This window comes from Cetorhinus maximus, chromosome 16 (genome assembly GCF_964194155.1).
Source record: "Cetorhinus maximus chromosome 16, sCetMax3.hap1.1, whole genome shotgun sequence".
Classification (NCBI taxonomy): Eukaryota; Metazoa; Chordata; class Chondrichthyes; order Lamniformes; family Cetorhinidae; genus Cetorhinus; species Cetorhinus maximus.
In genome coordinates, this window is record NC_135894.1 from 104,422,390 (window position 1) to 104,448,131 (window position 25,742).

Sequence of the window (25,742 nt, forward strand, 5' to 3'; positions counted from 1 at the left end):
ACAGCCTGATCTTCTGGTTTGCTCTCTTCCATCCTTTTCTTTCCCCCTGACTCAGGTGAGGCTCCAGGTTCCACAGACACTGACTGCCCTCCCATCTCTCACCTGATCCATTATGCTTCATGTGAATTCCCTGTTAAAAACCCGGCAGGATACTGTCAGCATTCCCACATTTATCACCCCAGCCCAGTCGAGTGTCTGACCCAGTACCAATAGCAGGAGTCCCTGGGCCCTGGATGGAGCCTAGGCTCAGGAGTTGCCTGATAGAGACCAGGATCCCTAAACCCTGCCTGGAGACCAGGGTCGGGAGTCCCTGATTAGCAGACCAGGATTGGGAGTGTCATCGAGATCACGATTAACAATCCGTGGATAGAGATCAGGAGCCGGAGCACGAGACCAGGGCTGGAAAGTTTTGGCTTCCCTACTCCAGGTTCTAGTCAATGATCCAGCTCCCTGCCACCACCCTGTCAAAATTAGGTCACACAGCAGAGCCTGTGTACATATAAAAGAGCTGTGTATATCCCAATTTTTTTTGTATATTCACCCTATACGTTCATTCTGTGTATATCATGCCTGTGTTTATATTTACCCTGAATGTATATATTCACCCTGTCTGTATATTTTCACCATGTATTTGTATATTCAATCTGTGTGTATTCACCGTCTGTGTATATTCGATCCGTCTGTATATATTCACTCTGTCTGTCTATATTCACCCTGTGTCTGTATGTTCAATCTGTGTATATTCACTCTGTCTATGTATATCCTATCCACTCTGTGTATATCCAAGCTGTGTATACCCACTCTGGGAGATGGCAGTGTAGTGTTAAGGTCACTGGACTAATAATCTAGAGACGCAGGCGAATGTTCTGAAGAGAGGTTCAAATGGCAGCTGGTGGAATTTTAGTTGAGTAAATAAATCTGGAATATAAAGCCAGTCCCAGTGATGGTGACCTTGAAACTATCATCGATTGTGCTGTAAAAACCCATCTGGTTCACTACTGCCCTTTAGGGAAGGAAATCTGCCGTCCTTACCTGGTCTGGCCTACACGTGACTCCAGACCCACAGCAATGTGGTTGACCCTTAACTGTTTTCAGAAATGGCCAAGCAAGTTGCAATCCAGAAGTCAGCTCCCCACCACCTTCTCAAAGGCAATTAGGGATGGGCAATAAATGCTGGCCTTACCAGCGATGCCCGCATCCCGAGAAAGAATTTTTTAAAACTCTGTATGTGTATACTAACCAGGGTCAGTAAGTGACAATGTTTCAGCAGGGGAAAGTTGCTGAATTGCTGAAATACATTGGTTCTCCCTGAAAGACTTGTTATTTTTATTTTAAAATGATGAAGCTGACAACTCATTAAATAACCAGGGTGATCACACCGCTTGGTGCGGCTAAGTAATTGGAACAAGGGAAAGAAATTATTAATTAATCTGAGGCTAAGTCACAGGAATGGTAAATGAATGACCTTTCATCCCTGGAGGTCCCACAGATTCACTGTTTGTGTGGGCCGACAATACTTAGCACCTGGTAATTACTCTCCCCATCATCATTAACACTCGTCATTTTCGTTCTCTCGAACATCATTATTCCACAAATGCTCTTTAACTCGGTGCTCAGAACACAAGGTGATTCCTCTTTGGATGGAAATGTTCTGATCATTAACAGTAAATGGTAATGAGACTAACGAAATTAGCCCAGTATAATGATTCTGACCTTTCGAGAAACATATCTGTCCCTCCAGTAAACATCACAAATAATATTATTGTGACTCACCAGTTCCGATAGACAAATTCTGCAGCTTGTACATGAGAGGAGTTTTAAACACACCTTAGCAGCTTAACCTGATAGAGCATCAGTTCCAGATATGAGTGAGGAGCACAGAGCTGGGAAATCAAACCCCTGCAACCCGTACCCCAGTGAGGGTCAGTGTGTGTGGGACCCGTACCCCAGTGAGAGTCAGTGTGTGTGGAACCCGTACCCCAGTGAGAGTCAGTGTGTGTGGGACCTGTACTCCAGTGAGAGTCACTGTGTGTGGAACCCGTACCCCAGTGAGGGTCAGTGTGTGTGGGACCCGTACCCCAGTGAGAGTCAGTGTGTGTGGGACCCGTACCACAGTGAGAGTCAGTGTGTGTGGGACCCGTACCCCAGTGAGAGTCAGTGTGTGTGGGACCCGTACCCCAGTGAGAGTCAGTGTGTGTGGGACCCGTACCCCAGTGAGAGTCAGTGTGTGTGGGATCCGTACCCCAGTGAGAGTCAGTGTGTGTGGGAACCGTACCCCAGTGAGAGTCAGTGTGTGTGGGACCCGTACCCCAGTGAGAGTCAGTGTGTGTGGGACTCGTACCCCAGTGAGAGTCAGTGTGTGTGGGACCCGTACCCCAGTGAGAGTCAGTGTGTGTGGGACCCGCACCCTAGTGAAAATCAGTGTGTGTGGGACCCGTACCCCAGTGAGAGTCAGTGTGTGTGGGACCCGTACCCCAGTGAGAGTCAGTGTGTGTGGGACCCGCACCCTAGTGAAAATCAGTGTGTGTGGGACCCGTACCCAAGTGAGAGTCAGTGTGTGTGGGACCCGTACCCCAGTGAGAGTCAGTGTGTGTGGGACCCGTACCCCAGTGAGAGTCAGTGTGTGTGGGACCCGTACCCCAGTGAGAGTCAGTGTGTGTGGGACCCATACCCCAGTGAGAGTCAGTGTGTGTGGGACCCGTACCCCAGTGAGAGTCAGTGTGTGTGCGACCCGTACCCCAGTGAGAGTCAGTGTGTGTGGGACCCGTACCCCAGTGAGAGTCAGTGTGTGTGGGACTCGTACCCCAGTGAGAGTCAGTGTGTGTGGGACTCGTACCCCAGTGAGAGTCAGTGTGTGTGGGACCCGCACCCTAGTGAAAATCAGTGTGTGTGGGACCCGTACCCCAGTGAGAGTCAGTGTGTGTGGAACCCGTACCCCAGTGAGAGTCAGTGTGTGTGGGACCTGTACTCCAGTGAGAGTCACTGTGTGTGGAACCCGTACCCCAGTGAGGGTCAGTGTGTGTGGGACCCGTACCCCAGTGAGAGTCAGTGTGTGTGGGACCCGTACCACAGTGAGAGTCAGTGTGTGTGGGACCCGTACCCCAGTGAGAGTCAGTGTGTGTGGGACCCGTACCCCAGTGAGAGTCAGTGTGTGTGGGACCCGTACCCCAGTGAGAGTCAGTGTGTGTGGGATCCGTACCCCAGTGAGAGTCAGTGTGTGTGGGAACCGTACCCCAGTGAGAGTCAGTGTGTGTGGGACCCGTACCCCAGTGAGAGTCAGTGTGTGTGGGACTCGTACCCCAGTGAGAGTCAGTGTGTGTGGGACCCGTACCCCAGTGAGAGTCAGTGTGTGTGGGACCCGCACCCTAGTGAAAATCAGTGTGTGTGGGACCCGTACCCCAGTGAGAGTCAGTGTGTGTGGGACCCGTACCCCAGTGAGAGTCAGTGTGTGTGGGACCCGCACCCTAGTGAAAATCAGTGTGTGTGGGACCCGTACCCAAGTGAGAGTCAGTGTGTGTGGGACCCGTACCCCAGTGAGAGTCAGTGTGTGTGGGACCCGTACCCCAGTGAGAGTCAGTGTGTGTGGGACCCGTACCCCAGTGAGAGTCAGTGTGTGTGGGACCCATACCCCAGTGAGAGTCAGTGTGTGTGGGACCCGTACCCCAGTGAGAGTCAGTGTGTGTGCGACCCGTACCCCAGTGAGAGTCAGTGTGTGTGGGACCCGTACCCCAGTGAGAGTCAGTGTGTGTGGGACTCGTACCCCAGTGAGAGTCAGTGTGTGTGGGACTCGTACCCCAGTGAGAGTCAGTGTGTGTGGGACCCGCACCCTAGTGAAAATCAGTGTGTGTGGGACCCGTACCCCAGTGAGAGTCAGTGTGTGTGGGACCCGTACCCCAGTGATAGTCAGTGTGTGTGGGACCCGCACCCTAGCGAAAATCAGTGTGTGTGGGACCCGTACCCAAGTGAGAGTCAGTGTGTGTGGGACCCGTACCCCAGTGAGAGTCAGTGTGTGTGGGACCCGTACCCCAGTGAGCGTCAGTGTGCGTGGGATCTGTACCCCAGTGAGAGTCAGTGTGTGTGGGACCTGTACCCCAGTGAGAGTCAGTGTGTGTGGGACCCGTACCCCAGTGAGAGTCAGTGTGTGTGGGACCCGTACCCCAGTGAGCGTCAGTGTGTGTGGGATCCGTACCCCAGTGAGAGTCAGTGTGTGTGGGACCCGTACCCCAGTGAGAGTCAGTGTGTGTGGGACCCGTACCCCAGTGAGAGTCAGTGTGTGTGGGACTCGTACCCCAGTGAGAGTCAGTGTGTGTGGGACCCGTACCCCAGTGAGAGTCAGTGTGTGTGGGACCCGCACCCTAGTGAAAATCAGTGTGTGTGGGACCCGTACCCCAGTGAGAGTCAGTGTGTGTGGGACCCGTACCCCAGTGAGAGTCAGTGTGTGTGGGACCCGTACCCCAGTGAGTGTCAGTGTGTGTGGGATCCGTACCCCAGTGAGAGTCAGTGTGTGTGGGACCCGTACCCCAGTGAGAGTCAGTGTGTGTGGGACCCGTATCCCAGTGAGAGTCAGTGTGTGTGGGACTCGTACCCCAGTGAGAGTCAGTGTGTGTGGGACCCGTACCCCAGTGAGAGTCAGTGTGTGTGGGACCCGCACCCTAGCGAAAATCAGTGTGTGTGGGACCCGTACCCAAGTGAGAGTCAGTGTGTGTGGGACCCGTACCCCAGTGAGAGTCAGTGTGTGTGGGACCCGTACCCCAGTGAGAGTCAGTGTGTGTGGGACCCGCACCCTAGCGAAAATCAGTGTGTGTGGGACCCGTACCCAAGTGAGAGTCAGTGTGTGTGGGACCCGTACCCCAGTGAGAGTCAGTGTGTGTGGGACCCGTACCCCAGTGAGAGTCAGTGTGTGTGGGACTTGTACCCCAGTGAGAGTCAGTGTGTGTGGGACCCGTACCCCAGTGAGAGTCAGTGTGTGTGGGACCCGTACCCCAGTGAGAGTCAGTGTGTATGGGACCCGTACCCCAGTGAGAGTAAGTGTGTGTGAGACCCGTACCCCAGAGAGAGTCAGTGTGTGTGGGACCCGCACCCTAGTGAAAATCAGTGTGTATGGGACCCGTACCCCAGTGAGAGTCAGTGTGTGTGGACCTGTACCCCAGGGAGAGTCAGTGTGTGTGAGACCCGTACCCCAGTGAGAGTCAGTGTGTGTGGACCTGTACCCCAGTGAGAGTCTGTGTGTGTGGGACCCGTACCCCAGTGAGAGTCAGTGTGTGCGTGGGATCCGTACCCCAGTGAGAGTCAGTGTGTGTGGGACCTGTACCCCAGTGAGAGTCAGTGTGTGTGGGACCCGTACCCCAGTGAGAGTCAGTGTGTGTGGGACCCGTACCCCAGTGAGCGTCAGTGTGTGTGGGATCCGTACCCCAGTGAGAGTCAGTGTGTGTGGGACCCGTACCCCAGTGAGAGTCAGTGTGTGTGGGACCCGTACCCCAGTGAGAGTCAGTGTGTGTGGGACTCGTACCCCAGTGAGAGTCAGTGTGTGTGGGACCCGTACCCCAGTGAGAGTCAGTGTGTGTGGGACCCGCACCCTAGTGAAAATCAGTGTGTGTGGGACCCGTACCCCAGTGAGAGTCAGTGTGTGTGGGACCCGTACCCCAGTGAGAGTCAGTGTGTGTGGGACCCGTACCCCAGTGAGCGTCAGTGTGTGTGGGATCCGTACCCCAGTGAGAGTCAGTGTGTGTGGGACCCGTACCCCAGTGAGAGTCAGTGTGTGTGGGACCCGTATCCCAGTGAGAGTCAGTGTGTGTGGGACTCGTACCCCAGTGAGAGTCAGTGTGTGTGGGACCCGTACCCCAGTGAGAGTCAGTGTGTGTGGGACCCGCACCCTAGCGAAAATCAGTGTGTGTGGGACCCGTACCCAAGTGAGAGTCAGTGTGTGTGGGACCCGTACCCCAGTGAGAGTCAGTGTGTGTGGGACCCGTACCCCAGTGAGAGTCAGTGTGTGTGGGACCCGCACCCTAGCGAAAATCAGTGTGTGTGGGACCCGTACCCAAGTGAGAGTCAGTGTGTGTGGGACCCGTACCCCAGTGAGAGTCAGTGTGTGTGGGACCCGTACCCCAGTGAGAGTCAGTGTGTGTGGGACTTGTACCCCAGTGAGAGTCAGTGTGTGTGGGACCCGTACCCCAGTGAGAGTCAGTGTGTGTGGGACCCGTACCCCAGTGAGAGTCAGTGTGTATGGGACCCGTACCCCAGTGAGAGTAAGTGTGTGTGAGACCCGTACCCCAGAGAGAGTCAGTGTGTGTGGGACCCGCACCCTAGTGAAAATCAGTGTGTATGGGACCCGTACCCCAGTGAGAGTCAGTGTGTGTGGACCTGTACCCCAGGGAGAGTCAGTGTGTGTGAGACCCGTACCCCAGTGAGAGTCAGTGTGTGTGGACCTGTACCCCAGTGAGAGTCTGTGTGTGTGGGACCCGTACCCCAGTGAGAGTCAGTGTGTGTGTGGGACCCGTACCCCAGTGAGAGTCAGTGTGTGTGTGGGACCCGTACCCCAGTGAGAGTCAGTGTGTGTGTGGGACCCGTACCCCAGTGAGAGTCAGTGTGCGTGTGGGACCCGTACCCCTGTGAGAGTCAGTGTGTGTAGGACCCGTACCCCAGTGAGAGTCAGTGTGTGTGGGACCCGTACCCCAGTGAGAGTCAGTGTGTGTGGGACCCGTACCCCAGTGAGAGTCAGTGTGTGTGCGACCCGTACCCCAGTGAGAGTCAGTGTGTGTGGGACCCGTACCCCAGTGAGAATCAGTGTGTGTGGACCTGTACCCCAGTGAGAGTCAGTGTGTGTGGGACCCGTACCCCAGTGAGAGTCAGTGTGTGTGGGACCCGTACCCCAGTGAGAGTCAGTGTGTGTGGGGCCCGTACCCCAGTGAGAGTCAGTGTTTGTGGGGCCCGTACCCCAGTGAGAGTCAGTGTGTGTGGGTCAAATCAATTTTCTGCCCACTACACTCTTGCCTGATTTTCTCTTGGATTGATTTTATTGTGAAGAAAACTGAGTGTGAACTGTTCCCCGTTGGTGGTAACGCACAGTTATCTTGCCATTAACACCTTTCCAAACACAATCCTTATCAAGAAGGATTGTGTTGATTGGAAGGCTTGGTTTTCAGCAACAGCAAATGTGGTTGGTTCAGTAATAAACAGGATATTCATTCATGTTCCCACCGTGAAGATTTAGTTGTAAATCAATTGTTTGTGTGCTTTAGGATTGGAACTGGAATCACACTCCAAACACTGGCTCACTGTACAGGGGAATGCGCACTGTTCACTGGAATCACACTCCAAACACTGGCTCACTGTACAGGGGAATGCGCACTGTTCATTGGAATCACACTCCAAACACTGGCTCACAGTTCAGGTGAATGCGCACTGTTCACTGGAATCACAGACCAAGCACTGGCTCACTGTACAGAGGAATGCACACTGTTCACTGGAATCACAGACCAAGCACTGGCTCACTGTACAGAGGAATGCACACTGTTCACTGGAATCACACTCCAAACACTGGCTCACTGTACAGGGGAGTGTTCACTAACTCTGGGGCTTACTTGACACTTGGTAAGGTTTCCCTCCGTAGCCTCCCAATCGGGAATCCTCACAGGTCATGCACAATTAATCAATTGATGGCCACAGTAATTAAAAATGGTTAACAGATTTTCCTTAAACGAATCGTTAGAGAGCGTGGAGATCAAGGTTTTTTGGAAGATTGTTCCAGTCCTAAATTGTCCTTCGGGAATAAGGAGTTTCCAAAGGGAGCACATTGGCTTGTGTCCAGTTGGAGCTGTTGATTATGAACCCTTCGAGTTCAGTCATTTTTGGGCTGAATGTACTATTTAGAAATATTTTATTGTTCACTCAAAATGTTATAGAGACTGGTCCAGCTCTGGGCTTTTCGTCTGTTCTGGAGTCTGTGCCAGCTGAGCGACATGACCAACTGATTCCTCACCAGTTGTGAGGAATTGTTTGTTACAAAATGAGCTGCCCAACATTGAACTTTCTCAAGGGGGGTATGTTTTTAGCACTATATGGGTCGCAAGTGGCTATGCCATACTCTAAGTGCGGTCGAACCAGTGTCTGGTACAGAATTTCCTTCACTGTAGTTGAAGAGTTGAAGGTTGAAGTTCTGTTTCAAGCTTATCAGTTTCTTAGGGATTGAGGGACACCATATAGTGAAAGAAAGACTTGCATTTACATCGCACAGTTCACAGCATCCGAACATTTCAAAGCGCTGTACAGCCGGAGAAGTAATTTCCAAGTCACTGTTGTAATGTAGAAAATGTGCAAGCCATAACCATGCAAGCCCGTGCAGGACATAAATCCCCTGCTGCTCTTAAAACCAGCGGGGAGACAGTGGCATTGTGGTAATGTCACTAGACCCAGGTTAATTCTCTGGGGAGATGGATTCAAATCCCACTATGACAGCTGGTGGAACTTAAATTCAATTAATGATCTGGATTTAAAAAGCGAGGCTCAGTAATGGTGACCTGTTGCATAATTTGTCCAAATATTATTTTTATTTCATTTTTCAGCATTCCAGTTTTTCTCTCAACAGACAGGTTAAAAGTCAAACTGGAACACAATCCCCTCAGTTTTGGGGTCCACTATGGGACCTACCAGGCTTTTGGGTCTCCTGTCTCGTGCCTACATGATGCTGAGTCTCCACATCCCAGTGAAGTTGGTGTTACAGCTGAACGCTACACATCATTAGGCACAAAATGACTGAGAGAGATTACACAGAGAGCGCAGGACCATGGTGAGAGCAGGATCAAGGAGACAGCTGGCGTTCAGTATCTATTACTGTATCTAACTGTGGGAAGGTGACAGAGAGAAATTCAAAAGAAGCAAATAAATGCAGTGAAGGTATCCTTCAGGAGCAGCCTCTGAGGCAAATGTTTAGGACAGTATAGAGGGAGCTTTACTCTGTAACTAACCCCATGCTGTACCTGTCCTGGGAGTGTTTGATGGGGACGGTGTAGAGGGAGCTTTACTCTGTATCTAACCCCGTGCTGTACCTGTCCTGGGAGTGTTTGATGGGGACAGTGTAGAGGGAGCTTTACTCTGTATCTAACCCCGTGCTGTACCTGTCCTGGGAGTGTTTGATGGGGACAGTGTAGAGGGAGCTTTACTCTATATCTAACCCCGTGCTGTACCTGTCCTGGGAGTGTTTGATGGGGACGGTGTAGAGGGAGCTTTACTCTGTATCTAACCCCGTGCTGTACCTGTCCTGGGAGTGTTTGATGGGGACAGTGTAGAGGGAGCTTTACTCTGTATCTAACCCCATGCTGTACCTGTCCTGGGAGTGTTTGATGGGGACAGTGTAGAGGGAGCTTTACTCTATATCTAACCCCGTGCTGTACCTGTCCTGGGAGTGTTTGATGGGGTCAGTGTAGAGGGAGCTTTACTCTGTATCTAACCCCGTGCTGTACCTGTCCTGGGAGTGTTTGATGGGGACAGAGTAGAGGGAGCTTTACTCTGTATCTAACCCCGTGCTGTACCTGTCCTGGGAGTGTTTGATGGGGTCAGTGTAGAGGGAGCTTTACTCTGTATCTAACCCCGTGCTGTACCTGTCCTGGGAGTGTTTGATGGGGACAGAGTAGAGGGAGCTTTACTCTGTATCTAACCCCGTGCTGTACCTGTCCTGGGAGTGTTTGATGGGGCCAGTGTAGAAGGAGCTTTACTCTGTATCTAACCCTGTGCTGTACCTGTCCTGGGAGTGTTTGTTGGGGACAGTGTAGAGGGAGCTTTACTCTGTATCTAACCCCATGCTGTACCTGTCCTGGGAGTGTTTGATGGGGACAGTGTAAAGGGAGCTTTACTCTGTATCTAACCCCGTGCTGTACCTGTCCTGGGAGTGTTCGATGGGGTCAGTGTAGAGGGAGATTTACTCTGTATCTAACCCCATGCTGTACCTGTTGTGGGAGTGTTTGATGGGGACAGTGTAGAAGGAGCTTTACTCTGTATCTAACCCCGTGCTGTACCTGTCCTGGGAGTGTTTGATGGGACAGTGTAAAAGGAGCTTACTCTGTATCTAACCCCGTGCTGTACCTGTCCTGGGAGTGTTTGATGGGGTCAATGTAGAGGGAGCTTTTCTCTATATCTAACCCCGTGCTGTACCTGTCCTGGGAGTGTTTGTTGGGGACAGTGTAGAGGGAGCTTTACTCTGTATCTAACCCCATGTTGTACTGTCCTGGGAGTGTTTGATGGGGACAGTGTAGAGGGAGCTTTACTCTGTATCTAACCCCGTGCTGTACCTGTCCTGGGAGTGTTTGATGGGGACAGTGTAGCGGGAGCTTTACTCTGTATCTAACCCCGTGCTGTACCTGTCCTGGGAGTGTTTGATGGGGACAGTGTAGATGGAGCTTTACTCTGTATCTAACCCCGTGCTGTACCTGTCCTGGGAGTGTTTGATGGGGACAGTGTAGCGGGAGCTTTACTCTGTATCTAACCCCATGCTGTACCTGTCCTGGGAGTGTTTGATGGGGACAGTGTAGATGGAGCTTTACTCTGTATCTAACCCCGTGCTGTACCTGTCCTGGGAGTGTTTGATGGGGACAGTGTAGCGGGAGCTTTACTCTGTATCTAACCCCGTGCTGTACCTGTCCTGGGAGTGTTTGATGGGGACAGTGTAGAGGGAGCTTTACTCTGTATCTAACCCCGTGCTGTACCTGTCCTGGGAGTGTTTGTTGGACCCAATACTCCAGTTAAGTCTGACCCAATATTTTATCCAATTTTATCACAACTTCCTTGTTTTTGTTATGTCTGCCCCTCTTCAATTCCTAAGTATAGTACCTGTAATCTTTATGTGAATACATTGAAAGTATTTTGTATCAACCATTGCAAGAAAATCTCCAGGATTTCCAGCTACCCCACTTCCTTTTTTTTTATTCATTCACAGGATGTGGGTATCGCTGGCTGGACCAGCATCTATTGCCCATCCCTAGTTGCCCTTGAAAAGTTGATGGTGAGCTGCCTTCTTGAGCCGCTGCAGTCCATGTGGTGTAGGTACACCCATGGTGCTGTTAGGGAGGGAGTTCCAGGATTTTGACTCCATTAATAAGACAATGCAGGGACAGTGGAAGCCAGTGAGTCTCAATGTATGCAGCCACGAATTTCAGTCAGTTTAAGGTATCCATCTGGTGCTTTGTGAGTGAGCAATATATTGGCTTCGTGTCACTTTCCGATATACTTACCTGCCCCAACTGTCCCTTGTAGCTGACTATTAGCCTCACTAATGTCTTTCTAGTATCCCTGGTCTCTGAGTGCCTCCTACTTCCTCTCCACACATTGATGCCCACAGCTTATGAAGTCAGCCTGTGATGTACAAATCACTACTGCAGAGAATGAAAGACTGCAGCAATCTATGGATCTACTGCCATTCATATGAATTTCCTGCCCACTCCCCAGATCCCTTAATTCCCTGAGAGACCAAATATTTGTCTATTCCAGCCTTAAATATATTCAACGATGGAGCATCCACAACCCTCTGGGGTAGAGAATTCCAAAGATTCACAACGCTCTGAGTGACATAATTTCTCCTCATCTTAGTCCTAAATGATCAGCCCCTTATCCTGAGACTGTGCCTCTGTGTTCTATATTACCCAGCCAGTAGAAATGGCCTCTCACAGTCTACCCTATCAAACCCCTTCAGAATCATGTTTGTTTAACCGAGATTGCCTCTCATCCTTCTAAACTCCAGACAATAAAGATCCAATTTACTCAGCCTCTCATCATAAGACAACCCACTCATCCCGGAGACCAATCTGGTGAACCTTCACTGTATCCCCTCCAATGCAAATATATCCTTTCTTAAATGCGGAGACTAAAGCTGCACACAGTATTCCAGATCTGGTCTCACCAAAACCCTGGACAACAATAGCAAGACCTCTTTATTCCTGTACTCCAATCCCCTTGCAATGAAAACCAACATTCCATTTCTTTCTGTTAGGGTTCCTGTGGGGAAACTGTAAACCAAAATAACCACATTTACTGAATAACCCCCCAATGAAGAAATTACCAAGAAGATTCTACTTTTTGTAGTGTGTACTTTAACATGAATCCGAACTAATGGAAATTAAACATGAATTGACAGGCAAATGATAATTAAAGAAAAAGGTAAATTTCACTTTAAAGAGTTGATACAACAAAGATATGTCTGAGACAATCTCAAGCACCCATTTCACTCCTCACACAAACTGGTACCATGTGCAATCCAACATCTTTCCAAATCAACCCATTCGGCCCTCGAGTCACATTCACTGGCAGACATATTTCATCCAAAGTCCCTGGTAAGGTTAACATTGATCAGGTGACCATCTATGAAGCCTCTCTCAGTTGAAGCATGTCAGCCCTGATGGTGTGGCTTTCTGGAGTTCCTCCACAGCCGACCAACCAACAACACTCAGTTCATAACCTGGTTTTCTGATACAATGTTTGTTGTAAAAAGACATCTGCTTCACTAATGGTGCCATCAGCAGCAGCAGAATTGTACTCAAACACAGTCTGTAACCTCATGGCCCAGCATATCCCTCACTCCACATGATATCAAGAAATGGCTGAAGGCACTGGATACTGCAAAGGCTATTGGCCCTGACAATATTCTGGCAATAGTACTGAAGACCTGTGCTCCAGAACTTGCTGCGCCCCTAGCCAAGCTGTTCCAGTACAGCTACAACACTGGCATCTACCCGGCTATGTGGAAAATTGCCCAGCAATCTTGTACACAAAAAGCAGGACAAATTCAACACAGCCAATTACCGTCCCATCAGTCTATCCTCGATTATCAGTAAAGTAATGGAAGGGGTCATAAATAGTGCTATCAAGCAGCACTTGCTGAGCAATAACCTGCTCAGTGATGCTCAGTTTGGGTTCCACTCAGCTCCTGACCTCATTACAGCCTTGGTTCAAAAATGGACAAAAGAACTGAACTCCTGAGGTGAGGTGAGAGTGACTGCCCTTGACATCAAGGCCGCTTTTGACCAAGTGTGGCATCAAGGAGCCCTAGCAAAACTGGAGTCAATGGGAATCAGGGGGAAAACTCTCCACTGGTTGGAGTCATACCGAGCACAAAGGAACATAGTTATGGTTGTTGGAGGTCAGTCATCTCAGCTCCAGGACATCACTGCAGGAGTTCCTCAGGGCAGTGTCCTCGGCCCAACCATCTTCAGCTGCTTCATCAATGACCTTCCTTCCATCATAAGGTCAGAAGTGGGGACGTTCACTGATGATTGCACAATGTTCAGCACCATTCATGGCCCCTCAGATACTGAAGCAGTCCATGTCCAAATGCAGCAAGACCTGGACAATATCCAGGCTTGGGCTGACAAGTGGCAAGTAACATTTGTGCCACACAAGTGTCAGGCAATGGCCATCTCCAAAAGAGAGAATCTAACCATCGCCCTTTGACATTCAATGGCATTACCATCACTGAATCCCCCACTATCAACATCCTGGGGGTTACCATTGACCAGAAACTTAACTGGACTAGCCATATAAATACTGTGGCTACAAGAGCAGGTCAGACTCGGACTGTGGCGAGTAACTCACCTCCTGACTCCGCAGAGCCCGTCCACCATCTACAAGGCACAAGTCAGGAGTGTGATGGAATACTCCCCACTTGCCTGGAGGAGTGCAGCTCCCATAGATTACCAGTCCAGTGACAATACCATTAGACCATCGCCTTGTTATAATCCTGGAACTCCCTCCATAACAGCACTGTGGGTGTACCTACACCACATGGACTACAGCGGTTCAAGAAGGCAGCTCACCACCACCTTCTCAAGGGCAACTAGGGATGGACAATAAATGTTGGCCCAGCCAGCAAAGCCCACATCCTGTGAATGAATAAAAAAAACTCTCAGCCCTTTCACATGCCTTAGCTATTTGAACCACTTTTTAGGATTCAGTCCCTTTTAACTCACTCATACATCACTTCCCCAAGAGCTTCTGGAACACTACTTTTCTCCTTACTGCCAAAATGAAAAGCAATCTTTTTGTGGACAGTTTAGCTGGCTTCAACTCACATGAATTCTGTGCTCCTCTTTCTGTCTCTGTCTGCTAACTCTTTGTGTCTGCAGCTCTCCTTTATTTTGCAACTCTCTTTGTGTCTGTCGGCCAGGTGGCTTCTGGTCTTCACTTCCTGTTAATACTGCTCCCAGCTCAAGGGTCACCAGATCACATGGGCTAGTATTTCTTATTATCCAAGAAAATTACAACTGATCCCTTTATAATTGATATTAAATTGATATAATTAAAAGTCTCTTTCTTTAAAAACAATTACAGATTCCCAGATATTTTAGAGACGTTACAAATTATCCTTACTGTACTGTTGCCTGTTCAAAGGTCATCACATCTTCCTAATTGCTTGCTGTACTTGCTTGTTAACCTTCTGTGTTCCTTATGCAATTACATCCAGGTTCTTCTAAACATAAACGTTTACAGGATTCCTACCTTTAAAAAATATTCTGCTTTTCTATTCTTTTTACCATAGTTATTAACCTCACACTTCTCCAAATTATAAAATTATATTCTACCTCATTGCCCACTCACTTAACCTGTCTATATCTCTTTACAGCCTCTTTCTATCCTCCTCACAGTTTACATTCCCACCTACCTTTGAGTTGTCAGCAAACTTGGATACATTACTCTCAGACTCTTCATTAATGTAGATTGTAAATAGTTGAGGCCACAACCCTGATCTTTGTGGCATCCGTTAGTTATAACTCTGTTTCCTGCCCATTAACCAATCCTCTATCTGTGCTAATATATCACCTCCAACCATCTGCTCTTACCTTGTGCATTAACCATTTGTGAGGCACCATATCGAATGCCTTTTGGAAATCCAGGTACTCTACATCTACTGGTTCCCCTTTATCTACCTTACTAGTTGCATTCCTATTCCCTAATGTCACACACTATTTCCCTTTGGTAGAACCAGGCTCACTCTGTCTGATCAAACTATATTTTTCTAACTGCGTTTTTAAGACTTATTTAACAACAGGTTTCAGCATTTTCCTGGTGACTGATGTCAGGCTAACTGGCCTCTAGTCCTCTGTTTTCTCTCTCCCTTATTTCTCGAATAGCAGTGTTATGTTTGCTAGTAGGTTATAAAAGGGGCCCTGTCATTGGGTTAGAAAAAAGGTTTGTAATATTTCACAGGACTTAATTGTTTTGAAATTTCCCAACTATCTGATTAGTCAGTCACCTTGCTCCCTGTGAAGCTCGTACCTCAGTGACTGACAGAGACTTCAGCAGAAATGGAGGAGACTGGGCAATTCATGTCCGGAGGGAAAGTGCCAATAACACTAATAATGTAATGCCTTTAAGACTGGGTATTAGTATTCTGTTTCCGACCATTGTGTGTGTATTTTTAATGTGCATATCTATTGCAGGTACATATTGCAGGTGACGCTGTTTATTCATGTCTAAATTTAAGAGTAAGTTTATTGGGTCCGGCTAACCTCAGGGTGTGACGATCAGAGATTGGATTACAGCACTGGAGAGATTTCCCTGACACTTTCTCACCTGTCAGTTCAGCTGTGCACTGGCAGCAAGGGCCAGAAACAAGCCTACGAGAGATGGGTGTATATTCAAGAAGGAAAAACTTGCAGGGCCTTAGGTGAAGAGCAGAGGGGAGAGGGACTAATTAGATAGCTCTTTCAAAAGAACTAGTACAGGCACGGTGGGCTGAATAGTCTCCTACTGCGCTATATGATTCTAGTATTGTGGTCATGACTCTCACACCCATTGACTCTTCAAAAGCAGCTTAGCATGGCCAGTACAGGTCAGGAGTAGGACGATATTGTAGTCCTGATTCTTGAGTTTGCTCTCCCCAAGAACATAGCAGGTGCTGGAAGCCTATAACCAGAGAACCTACCATTAAGTTTCTGCAGAGTTGAATTTACAGCTGATTTGGAACTGGTAACCATGCAGACCCAGCGACCCTTGCCCTGGGTGCCAAGCTTCAGTTCAACAATCCAACAGGGGCCTGGTAGCACAAACCCAGAGTGGTTAGCCTTGTACAGGCAGTCCCAGCCTGCTTTCCACATAACGTTCTGTGTTGTCCATACCCCAGGCCTGTTGCATTCAGTCTAAGGTCTGTATGGATTCAGTGGTAACCACAGGAATGCATTACCACAGGTGTAGTATCCAACCTGCCTCCTCAGGAAGCCTTGTGACTCCGACAGGTTGCTCCAGACCGAGCGGCCACTCCAGACCGAGCGGCCACTCTGCTGATGCGGTTCTGCTCCATGTGACGTTGTTCAGGCCCCTTGGAGAATGAGCTCAGCATTAAATCGCCAACTTGGATTGGGCATATTCCTGGACATGAATTCCCACCTTGCCCTCAAACAGCCATTTTTACATCTCCAATATTTTTATAACTCACCATTAAAAGTATTTAAAGAAAGTGAAACAAGATCACAAACATTAATGCCCCTATGAATTTTCCCCCTCAGCCTTACTCCCAGCAATGTTCAGTCTAAGTTCCAGGAGACTCCAGGGCAATCCTGGAGAATTGGCAACCCTAGCCCCATACTTTCTGTTAATCATCGAGAGGGAGCTGGAAATGTTTGTGTTTTTATTGCCTTTATTTTATATTCAGAGAGTTCTCTGTAATCTGTTAACATTGGGCAGCCAATGTTTGTTGGTTTATATTATTCAGCTTCATTGCATCTGTGTATTATTTGGAATGATTTTTTGCTCTGTGAGTTTTCCTTTATTCATGATGCATGATCTGTTTGATTGGTTTCGTTTTCTTTGGTTTCGTTTTTTGTCTCTTGCCTGTTTCAAGATTATTTTTTCTTCCCACCAACCAGATGCTCCCATCTCTCCGTCTCCCACTATCAACGCCCCTTTCTCTCCCTCCACTACAACAATCACAACCCCTCTTACAATAGCAACCAGCACCACCAAACTGACCGCAGTCTCCAGGGCCCGAGGTACAGTATCAAGCCTGCATTTCTTTCTCAACTAGTTGTCAATTTAGCTGAAAGTAGTGAGTAGTTTTTGTAGTTGTTTTAGTTCATTTTATCTTTTCTAATACATCATTTATTGAGCACAGTTCCAAAAGTGTCCACCCAGAGAGGGACTGGGTAACTGGGGTGATTGCAAGGGCAATTATAATCTAAACCGCAGCCCCCCCAACCTCAGTGGGAATGGGGCAGGATGGGTTTTTAAACTAACCCACCCCCCCCCCCCCCCCCCCCGCCTCCCGCCTTCCCCCCAGTGGGAGTTGGGGCAGGATGGGTTTGTAAACTAATTCCCCTTCAGGAAAGTGGGTAACTGATTGTTAGCAAGCAGGAATATTCTGGGCTCACTCCCTGCTATCCTGGTAGAAATGGTGGGGTGGGGTAGTTACAGAACAAGGGAAGCTCAGCCCGTGATCTGGCTCCGAGTCCTCACCTAATGCCCAAACTGCTGGATGGTGGTGTTTGTACATCGGGGGGAAGCAGGCTCAGCTGTAACTCCATCTCCCGATATCCCCACCTTAGTTTCCCCCCAATGACCTCCGATACTCGCAGAGGTATTGGAGGATGCTAAATAGCAGGAAGAAGTTAAAACCAACAAGAGAGGAACACAGGAGGGGAGAAGAATTTGTCTGATCTGATGGAGCCAAACGAGGTGATAGATTTTTAATCAGTAAGGGAATCAAGGGTTATGGGGAAAAGGCAGGAAAGTGGAGTTGAGGATTATCAGATCAGCCATGATCTCTTTGAATGGCGGAGTAGACTCACTGGGCTGAATAGCCAACTTCTGCTCCTACGTCATTTGGCCTTATGGTCTTATGGTATATGGTATTGGGTATGGGGTATGGGTTAAGGTGTATTGGGTAAGGGGCATTGGGTATGGGATAAGGTGTATTGGTTATTGTATATGGGGTATTGGGTATGGGGTATTAGGTATTGGGTATGGGGTATTGGATATTGCGTATGGGGGTATTGGGCATGGCGTATTGGGTATGGGGTAAGGTGTATTGGGTTACTGAGCAAAGACGAACAAACTAACCAGAAAGGTAAAATTCCCCATGACCCAATCCCTCTGCCATTCAAGGCTGGTGGGTGGACTAATTTCTCTCAACAACGCTGTGACTGAAAGGTTCACAAATGACAAATTGTGGACTTCTTCCTTCCAATGGCTCATGGTTGAATGTAATTGTTCAGTCACCAGCAGCCTATCGGCATCTCATTTATATTTGAAATATGTGCATCATTGACTATGCCAGCATTTATTGCCCATCCCTAGTTTCCCTTGAGAAGGTGGTGGTGAGCTGCCTTCTTGAACCACTGCAGTCCATGTGGTGTAGGTACACCCACAGTGCTGTTAGGGAGGGAGTTCCAGGATTTTGACCCAGTGACAGTGAAGGAACGGCGATATATTTCCAAGTCAGGATGCTGAGTGATTTGGAGGGGAACTTCCAGGTGGTGGTGTTCCCATCTGTCTGCTGCCCTTGTCCTTCTAGATGGTAGTGATCGTGGGTTTGGAAGGTGCTGTTGAAGGAGCCTTGGTGAGTTCCTGCAATGCATCTTGAAAATGGTACTCACTGCTGCTACTGTGCGTCGGTGGTGGAGGGAGTGAATATTGAGTCTAGCAGTGGGAGTATTGTTAAGTGAACTACTTTGGTCTGGATAGTTTTGAACTTTTCCCATCCAAGCAAGTGGAGAGTATTCCATCACACTCCGGACTTGTTCGCTGTAGGTAATGGACAGGCTCTGGGGAGTCAGGAGGTGAGTTACTCACTGCCTCTGACCTGCCCTGAGAGGACGTGGAATTTCACACCTGAAGAGGTGTCGAGGCTCACTTCAAAAGGAGACACTTGAAAGAAAATGCAAAAGGCTGGGCTTTAATCTCCTGTGTTTGTGAAGACAGTAGAGACTGTTTCCTACATCTCATCAGATATCCAAAAAGCCCATCTCCTGTTGAGTTTTATCTCTGAATGTATAAAAACCGTAGATGCAAGACATGCCTATTTCCCCCTTCCAGGAATACACAGAGAAAAAACTGGTTGAAAACCAATGGTTGAGAATAACAGAAGCAAGAAGCAACACCAGTCTAAGTCACCCCTGCAGAGACAAATAGGCGATCTCTCCATCTCGCTCTCGCTCTCCATCTCTCTCTCTCTCTCTCTCTTTCTCTTTCTCTCTCTCTCTCTCTTGCTGGAGGCAAATTGTCTAGCTGGCAGATAGCAAGCAGAAAGAAACATGAGAGCCTCCTCAGTCACCTCTGCAGAGACAAGCAGGTCATCTCTGCCCCTGGAAACAAGTGTCTCCAATGGACTGCGAAACTGCTAAAGTCAGCTCCAAAGTCTACCGGAATCATTTAACTTAACGGCCACAACATAGACTGATGGGGAGGTAATTCCCTGGATTGGATATGTCCTGCTTTTTGTGGACAGGACATTCCTGGGCAATTTTCCACATTGGCTATTTCTGAAGTACAAGTCTTCAGTATTATTGCCGGAATATTGTCAGGGCCCATAGCCTTTGCAGTATCCAGTGTCTACAGCTGTTTCTTGATATCACATGGAGTGAGTCAAATTGGCTGAAGACTGGCATCAATGATCCTGGGGACCTCCGGAGGAGGCTGAGATGGATCATCCACTCGGCACTTCTGGCTGAAGGTTGTAGCAAATGCTTCAGCCTTATCTTTTGCACTGATGTGCTGGGCTCCTCCATCATTGAGGATGGGGGTATTTGATTAGTTGTTTAATTGTCCACCACCATTCACAACTAGATGTTCATTTCCCTTTTTCACCTCTGTATTATTTATAGTTTGTCTACCTGATTGTATTTTTGCACCCGAGCAAGATGAGTTTAATGTGATGTGCAGCATTCCATCTGCCTGCTTGGGTGATGTAAAAGCTCGCAAGGCACTATGTCAAAGAAGAGCAGAGGAGTTCACCCCAGTGTCCTCCCTTAATCAACATCACAAGAAACGGATTACCTGGTCATTAACACATTGCTGTTTGTGGGATCTTGTTGTGCACAAATTGTTTGCTGCATTTCCTACATTACAACAATGACGACACCAATAAAAAACTTCATTGGCTGGAAAACACTTTGAGACACCCAATGGTCATGAAAGACACCATGGAAATGCTAGTCTTTCTTTTCTTTTGACTGATTGTGCCTGGGGTGACTCAATAGAAACAGAAAGAAAGCATGCTGTTGCAGATCTGTGTAGTTCCACATTGAATCAGTGGCCTCACAGTTCCAAACGCTCACTGGGATATTGCAGTGAATTGATGGATTGGCAGCAGGGTAATCACGACTCAGGTTTGAATGGATAAACGAGAAGCTGCATTGATAGCAGCTAAAATCAAAAGGACACACCGTGTTCCTGGGTGTGTAAGATCAGAACCAAGGTTAAGATCTGGAATGTCACTCCAGTTTCCAGGAAATTTCCTCTGTCGATAGTGAATTCAGAACAAACTCCCTGCAAAAGCAGTTAAGGGAGAGATAAGAGAGTTAATAACTGCAGAAAGGAGCTGGATGTGTATTTGATTATAGAATAGGATTGGCATTCACAAGGTAGGTACAGACTAAAGTGATGCCATTGTAGGAAACACTGAAGGTGGAATTGTCCATTGCTGTTTGTGACGGGTATCACAGCAGGCGGGGAAGGAGGGTATCCCAGGGTGTGTGTGGGGGCACATTTTGACCTGTGCAAGTGACCTCAAGATGGTGAGGGCTGAGGAGGCAGCCTCCAGAGGAGATGAGGCCAGATGGAGATGTGAGGCTGTGTGTGAGAGAGTGAGTGGTGATGTCCCTTGAGCTGACAGTGAGTGAGATGCTAGTGAATGTGTGATGGGTTTGAGTGTGTGAGTTTAGAGTGATGAGATGGTTGCCTTACCCTGGTGGCATGGATGAGATCATTCATCCTCTGTCTGCACTGGATGGCCAACCTCTTCTGTGCACCACTGCCACTGCCTCTCAAGCCAGAGCGGTGAGATTTCTGGACCTCCTGCGGCCAGAGTGGGGGTGGAGGACATCACCGTGAGCCTCCAAAAGGCATTCCAGAGGTAGGTCACTGAACTCTTCTTGGTTTTCGGGGCCCTGTCTTCACTGGAGCAGTCCATTGTTGCAAGAATTGACAACAGTGTGCACAGCTACAGTTTAAACATGACACCTGGAGTGAGGAAACGGTGAGATAACAGCACCCGTCAGTGAGACAGGATGTTACCTGTCGCTGTATAATTAATGAGGTGGAAAGCGAACGTACAAACCCACCCCTGCAGCCGGCAGGTAGAGTGACTCTTTTCACACCCTCTACTGCACTTAGTGCAAACCTGGGATGATTCCACCCTGAGTCTTAACTGTGTGCGATTGTGTAAAATGGAAGAGAGTGAATTCGCAGCTGTTCTTGTCCATAAATGTCCTTCAGTAAAGATCTTGCTGTCTCCTCCCCATTTCCATGGCCCAATTTGTATACTCAGATAGACAGTCAGATAGACAGGCTGATAGACAGTCAGATAGACAGGCTGATAGACAGGCTGATAGACAGTCAGATAGACAGGCTGATAGACAGGCTGATAGACAGTCAGATAGACAGTCAGATAGACAGTCAAATAGACAGGCTGATAGACAGTCAGATAGACAGGCTGATAGACAGTCAGATAGACAGTCAGATAGACAGGCTGATAGACAGGCTGATAGACAGGCTGATAGACAGTCAGATAGACAGGCTGATAGACAGGCTGATAGACAGGCTGACTGGGCAGTCAGTCCCCAGGATTACATTAAATGCCCAGGAAACGAGGTGGAAATGAGGTAGAAGTCACCGAGATCAGAAGCAGCAGCAAGTGCCAGAACCCACTCAACAACGCCGCATACATCAGGCCTTTAAAAGCTGAGCTAATCCAGACTTACACTGGGACTGTCTATTCTGCTTAGTGGTTTCACTACACTCCCGCCATTGTTCACCTGACATGTCCATCCTCACAGAAGCCCAGTCTTTCCACAGACAATTGGAAAGCGAGCAGACATTTATCCAACTGCAATGTTCTCCAGTCAGTCAAATAAACTTTAATTTCCCTGGTTTTGCTTAAAGCAGTGTTCCGAGGACTGACAGTCCCAGTGCTTTAATCACACCGAAAGGACCATAAGATCTCTGACCTGCTCTTCTCCTGCTCTCTTGAACATCCCCAATCTTAATTCCTCCGTCATTGACGGCCGCATCTTCAGCTGCTGAGGCCCCAAGCTCTGCAATTCCTTCCTTAAACACCTCCACCTCACTTTCCTCCTTTAACATTTACCTCTTTGCCATGCTGCTGGTCATATGCCCTAATATCTCCCTATTTTGCCCAGTGTTATATTTTGTTTTATAAATTCCTGTGAAGCACCTTGGGACATTTTACTATGTTCAGGTTGCTCTGGAGAAATAGGTTGTTATTGTAAGTTGGGGGTTTGAGTGAATAGGAAAGGGATATTGACATCTTACAGCTGAAACGACAGAGGTAAGTAATATACTAACAACCGAACGCTGGAAATACACAGCAGCTCCAGACCCAGGACCATCCAGAATGAAGGGAGGGAGGGCCAAAGAGCAAATCAATAAGATAGCGAGAGATTAAAATCAGGGGTTGCTCAAGAAGCCAAAATTAGAGGAGCACAGATAGCACAGAGGGTGTGGGACTGAAGGAGGTGACAAAGATAAGGAGGGACAAGGCAATGGAGGGATTTTTTTAAAAATGAAGGCAAAATAAATAATGATAATTGGAAGTTTAACCAACAGTCTAGAGATGGCTGACGGATTTGATTGGCTGTTTGGACAGAGCTGCACAACATATTAAACCCACCTGAGTCTGGTGCTAAAGCACAATCAGATCGACAAGTGGTGAATAATATAGAAGTAAAAACAGGGAACGAACACAGGTATCACTCAACACCCTCTGGAAACACACAGGTGCTTAATGAAACTTTGCTCCATCATTCGGTCCCAGCGGAGAATTTAACTGTTAACAACAATCGACCAACTCATTTGTTTCAGTCTGTATTTCTAAAATCAATGGGAGAAACCTCGTTAGACAAATGGAGCAATGTGTACCTCACACTGTGTATCTGACTCACTGGAGCAACCTCTGAAGCTGCCGAACATCTAAGTGACCCACAATGAGCCAGTGATTGTCATCGACTACTGTATGTGCAGAAACTGAGAAAACATTCATTAGATATATCACATTCATAATTACTGACAGTTATTGTAGTCGTACACCGTGTGAGTTGTATAGGCTAGTTCTGACCCTCCATCGAGCTCAGACAGACCAGTTCTGACCATGATGGAGGTCTCATGGTGCAGTGGGTAGTGGTGCAGAGGCAGAAGCTCCAGATCCGAGCCCCACTCCAGGACTTGATGGCCACGGAAGGTGTGTTAATAACACAGCCAAGCAGGCTGAGTATCAGCCTGTAAATCCTTCCAACACACACCAGTTCCAGCGGTAAGAGCGGGAGCCATGGTTGATACAGAGCGGCAACCTGCACGTCCTAGCCTCTGGCGACAGGCTGGAGCCCGGCTCATGGAGAAACAAACTACAGAAAGAGCTGCCGTCACATGCTTTGTCTGCCTCATGCGTCGCTAGAGATGAGAAGTGTCCTGAGTCTAAGAACGATTACCGTGTACATAATGGAACGCCAGTGAGCAGAATTCCAAACCTGGTCAGAGGTTTCTGGGTTTAGGTCCCATTTCCGAAATTGAAACAGGTAATCCATACTGACACCCGACTGTCAGAGGGTCAGTACTGAGGGAGTGCTGCACTGTCAGAGGGTCTGTACTGAGGGAGTGCTGCACTGTCAGAGGATCAGTACTGAGGGAGTGCTGCACTGTCAGAGGGTCAGTACTGAGGGAGTGGTGTACTGTCAGAGGGTCAGTACTGAGGGAGTGCTGCACTGTCAGAGGGTCAGTACTGAGGGAGTGCTGCACTGTCAGAGGGTCAGTACTGAGGGAGTGCTGCACTGTCAGAGGGTCAGTACTGAGGGAGTGCTGCACTGTCAGAGGGTCAGTACTGAGGGAGTGCTGCACTGTCAGAGGGTCAGTACTGAGGGTGTGCTGCACTGTCAGATGATCAATGCTGAGGGAGTGCTGCACTGTCAGAGGGTCAGTACTGAGGGAGTACTGCACTGTCAGAGGGTCTGTACTGAGGGAGTGCTGCACTGTCAGAGGATCAGTACTGAGGGATTACTGCACTGTCAGAGGGTCAGTACTGAGGGTGTGCTGCACTGTCAGAGAGTCAGTACTGAAGGAGTACTGCACTGTCAGAGGATCAGTACTGAGGGAGTGCTGCACTGTCAGAGGGTCAGTACTGAGGGAGTGCTGCACTGTCAGAGGGTCAATACTGAGGGAGTGCTGCACTGTCAGAAGGTCAGTACTGAGGGAGTGCAGTACTGCCTAAGATGTTGTCTTTTGGATGAGATGTGACTGTACCTGCAACACATGGACTGCAGCAGTTCAAGATAGTGGCTCACCACCACCTTCTCAAGGGCAATTAGGGTTGAGCAACAAATATTGGTAATGCTGACATCCCAGTAACAGATAAAATTAAAATAAGAACCACAAAACTCAGTTGGTTTAGTAAAATGGTCCAGGCTTGTCAAGCTGCCATCACTGTCAAGTCTGGACAAGCAGTGAGTGCTTTCTCACAATGGCTGGATCATTACTCCCACCTCTCAATAATCAATCTGTTTGGGAAGGTCCAACACTAATCTCACAGGGCAACTCATTTCAAATTGCCTTCATCCCAATACAGAGGGAGCATTGTTGGCAGGGAGCAGGTTCCAAAGAGAGATTATTGACAGCTTGAAAGAGAAGTGTCAAACTATGGTTTAACAGGACTTGCCAGGGCTCGAGGAAGGCAATCAATGTCCCTTAAAGGTGGGAGGTGAACAGTGGGGGATGTGGGACCTCATTATAATCAGACACGCAGCCCAGGGAGCTGATTGGGCCAATCTGAATTTCGGAGAAATGGGATGAGCACCCAATGCTCTCTAATCTGCTGCTTATTGTCGATGGTTTTCCAGGTGGGTAAGGATGATGATTTGCAGTCAGGTGAAAGCGCTGCAGGGGTCGTGTGCTTTGGTCATGTGGCCCACAGAAAACCCACCATCCTGCACGTGATCCGGTGACAGGGACAGACACTCACTAGTCGGGGTTAATGTCGTGTCTGGCTGCATTTATCTGTTTTGTTGGTTTCCTTTAATTTGCTCTTCAGTTGACAGTTTGCAGTTTGCCGTGTGTTTTGTCTTCTTACCCATCTCACTTCTTTCCCATCATCTGTACCCGACAATCCTGCAGCTGAGATGAAGCCCACATCCCTCACCAGCCCGGCACAAGGTAAACACTTTCCCCAGCGCACACCAACACCGGGTCTCCATCAATGGGCAGCAGAGAACACCCCCCCCACCCTCAAACCCAGACCAACCCCCCCCTCAAACCCAGACCGACACCCCCTCAAACCCAGACCAACCCCCCTTTAAACCCAGACCAACCCCCCCTCAAACCCAGACCAACCCCCCCCCAAACCCAGACCGACACCCCCTCAAACCCAGACCGACCCCCCCTCAAACCCAGACCAACCCCCCCTTCAAACCCAGACCAACCCCCCCTCAAACCCAGACCAGCCCCCCCCACCCTCAAACCCAGACCAACCCCCCCCTCAAACCCAGACCGACCCCCCCCTCAAACCCAGACCAACCCCACCCTCAAACCCAGACCAACCCCCCCTC

General features: G+C 48.7%; 1 protein-coding gene across 3 annotated transcripts in view; it reads left to right on the top strand.

The window, feature by feature from the left end:
• Positions 1-25,742, top strand: part of LOC144691862 (cell adhesion molecule 2-like) — a 561,087-nt gene that overhangs the window by 485,540 nt on the left and 49,805 nt on the right. Inside the window, exons 6-7 of one of the 3 annotated variants that reach the window (XM_078560433.1) lie at positions 16,845-16,967; positions 25,312-25,350. The exons of 1 other annotated variant lie outside the window; for it this stretch is intronic. In XM_078560433.1, coding sequence (XP_078416559.1) covers positions 16,845-16,967; positions 25,312-25,350 — 162 coding nt within the window. The remainder of the gene's footprint in view (positions 1-16,844; positions 16,968-25,311; positions 25,351-25,742) is intronic. One more of the 3 variants, XM_078560434.1, reaches the window with a different exon arrangement.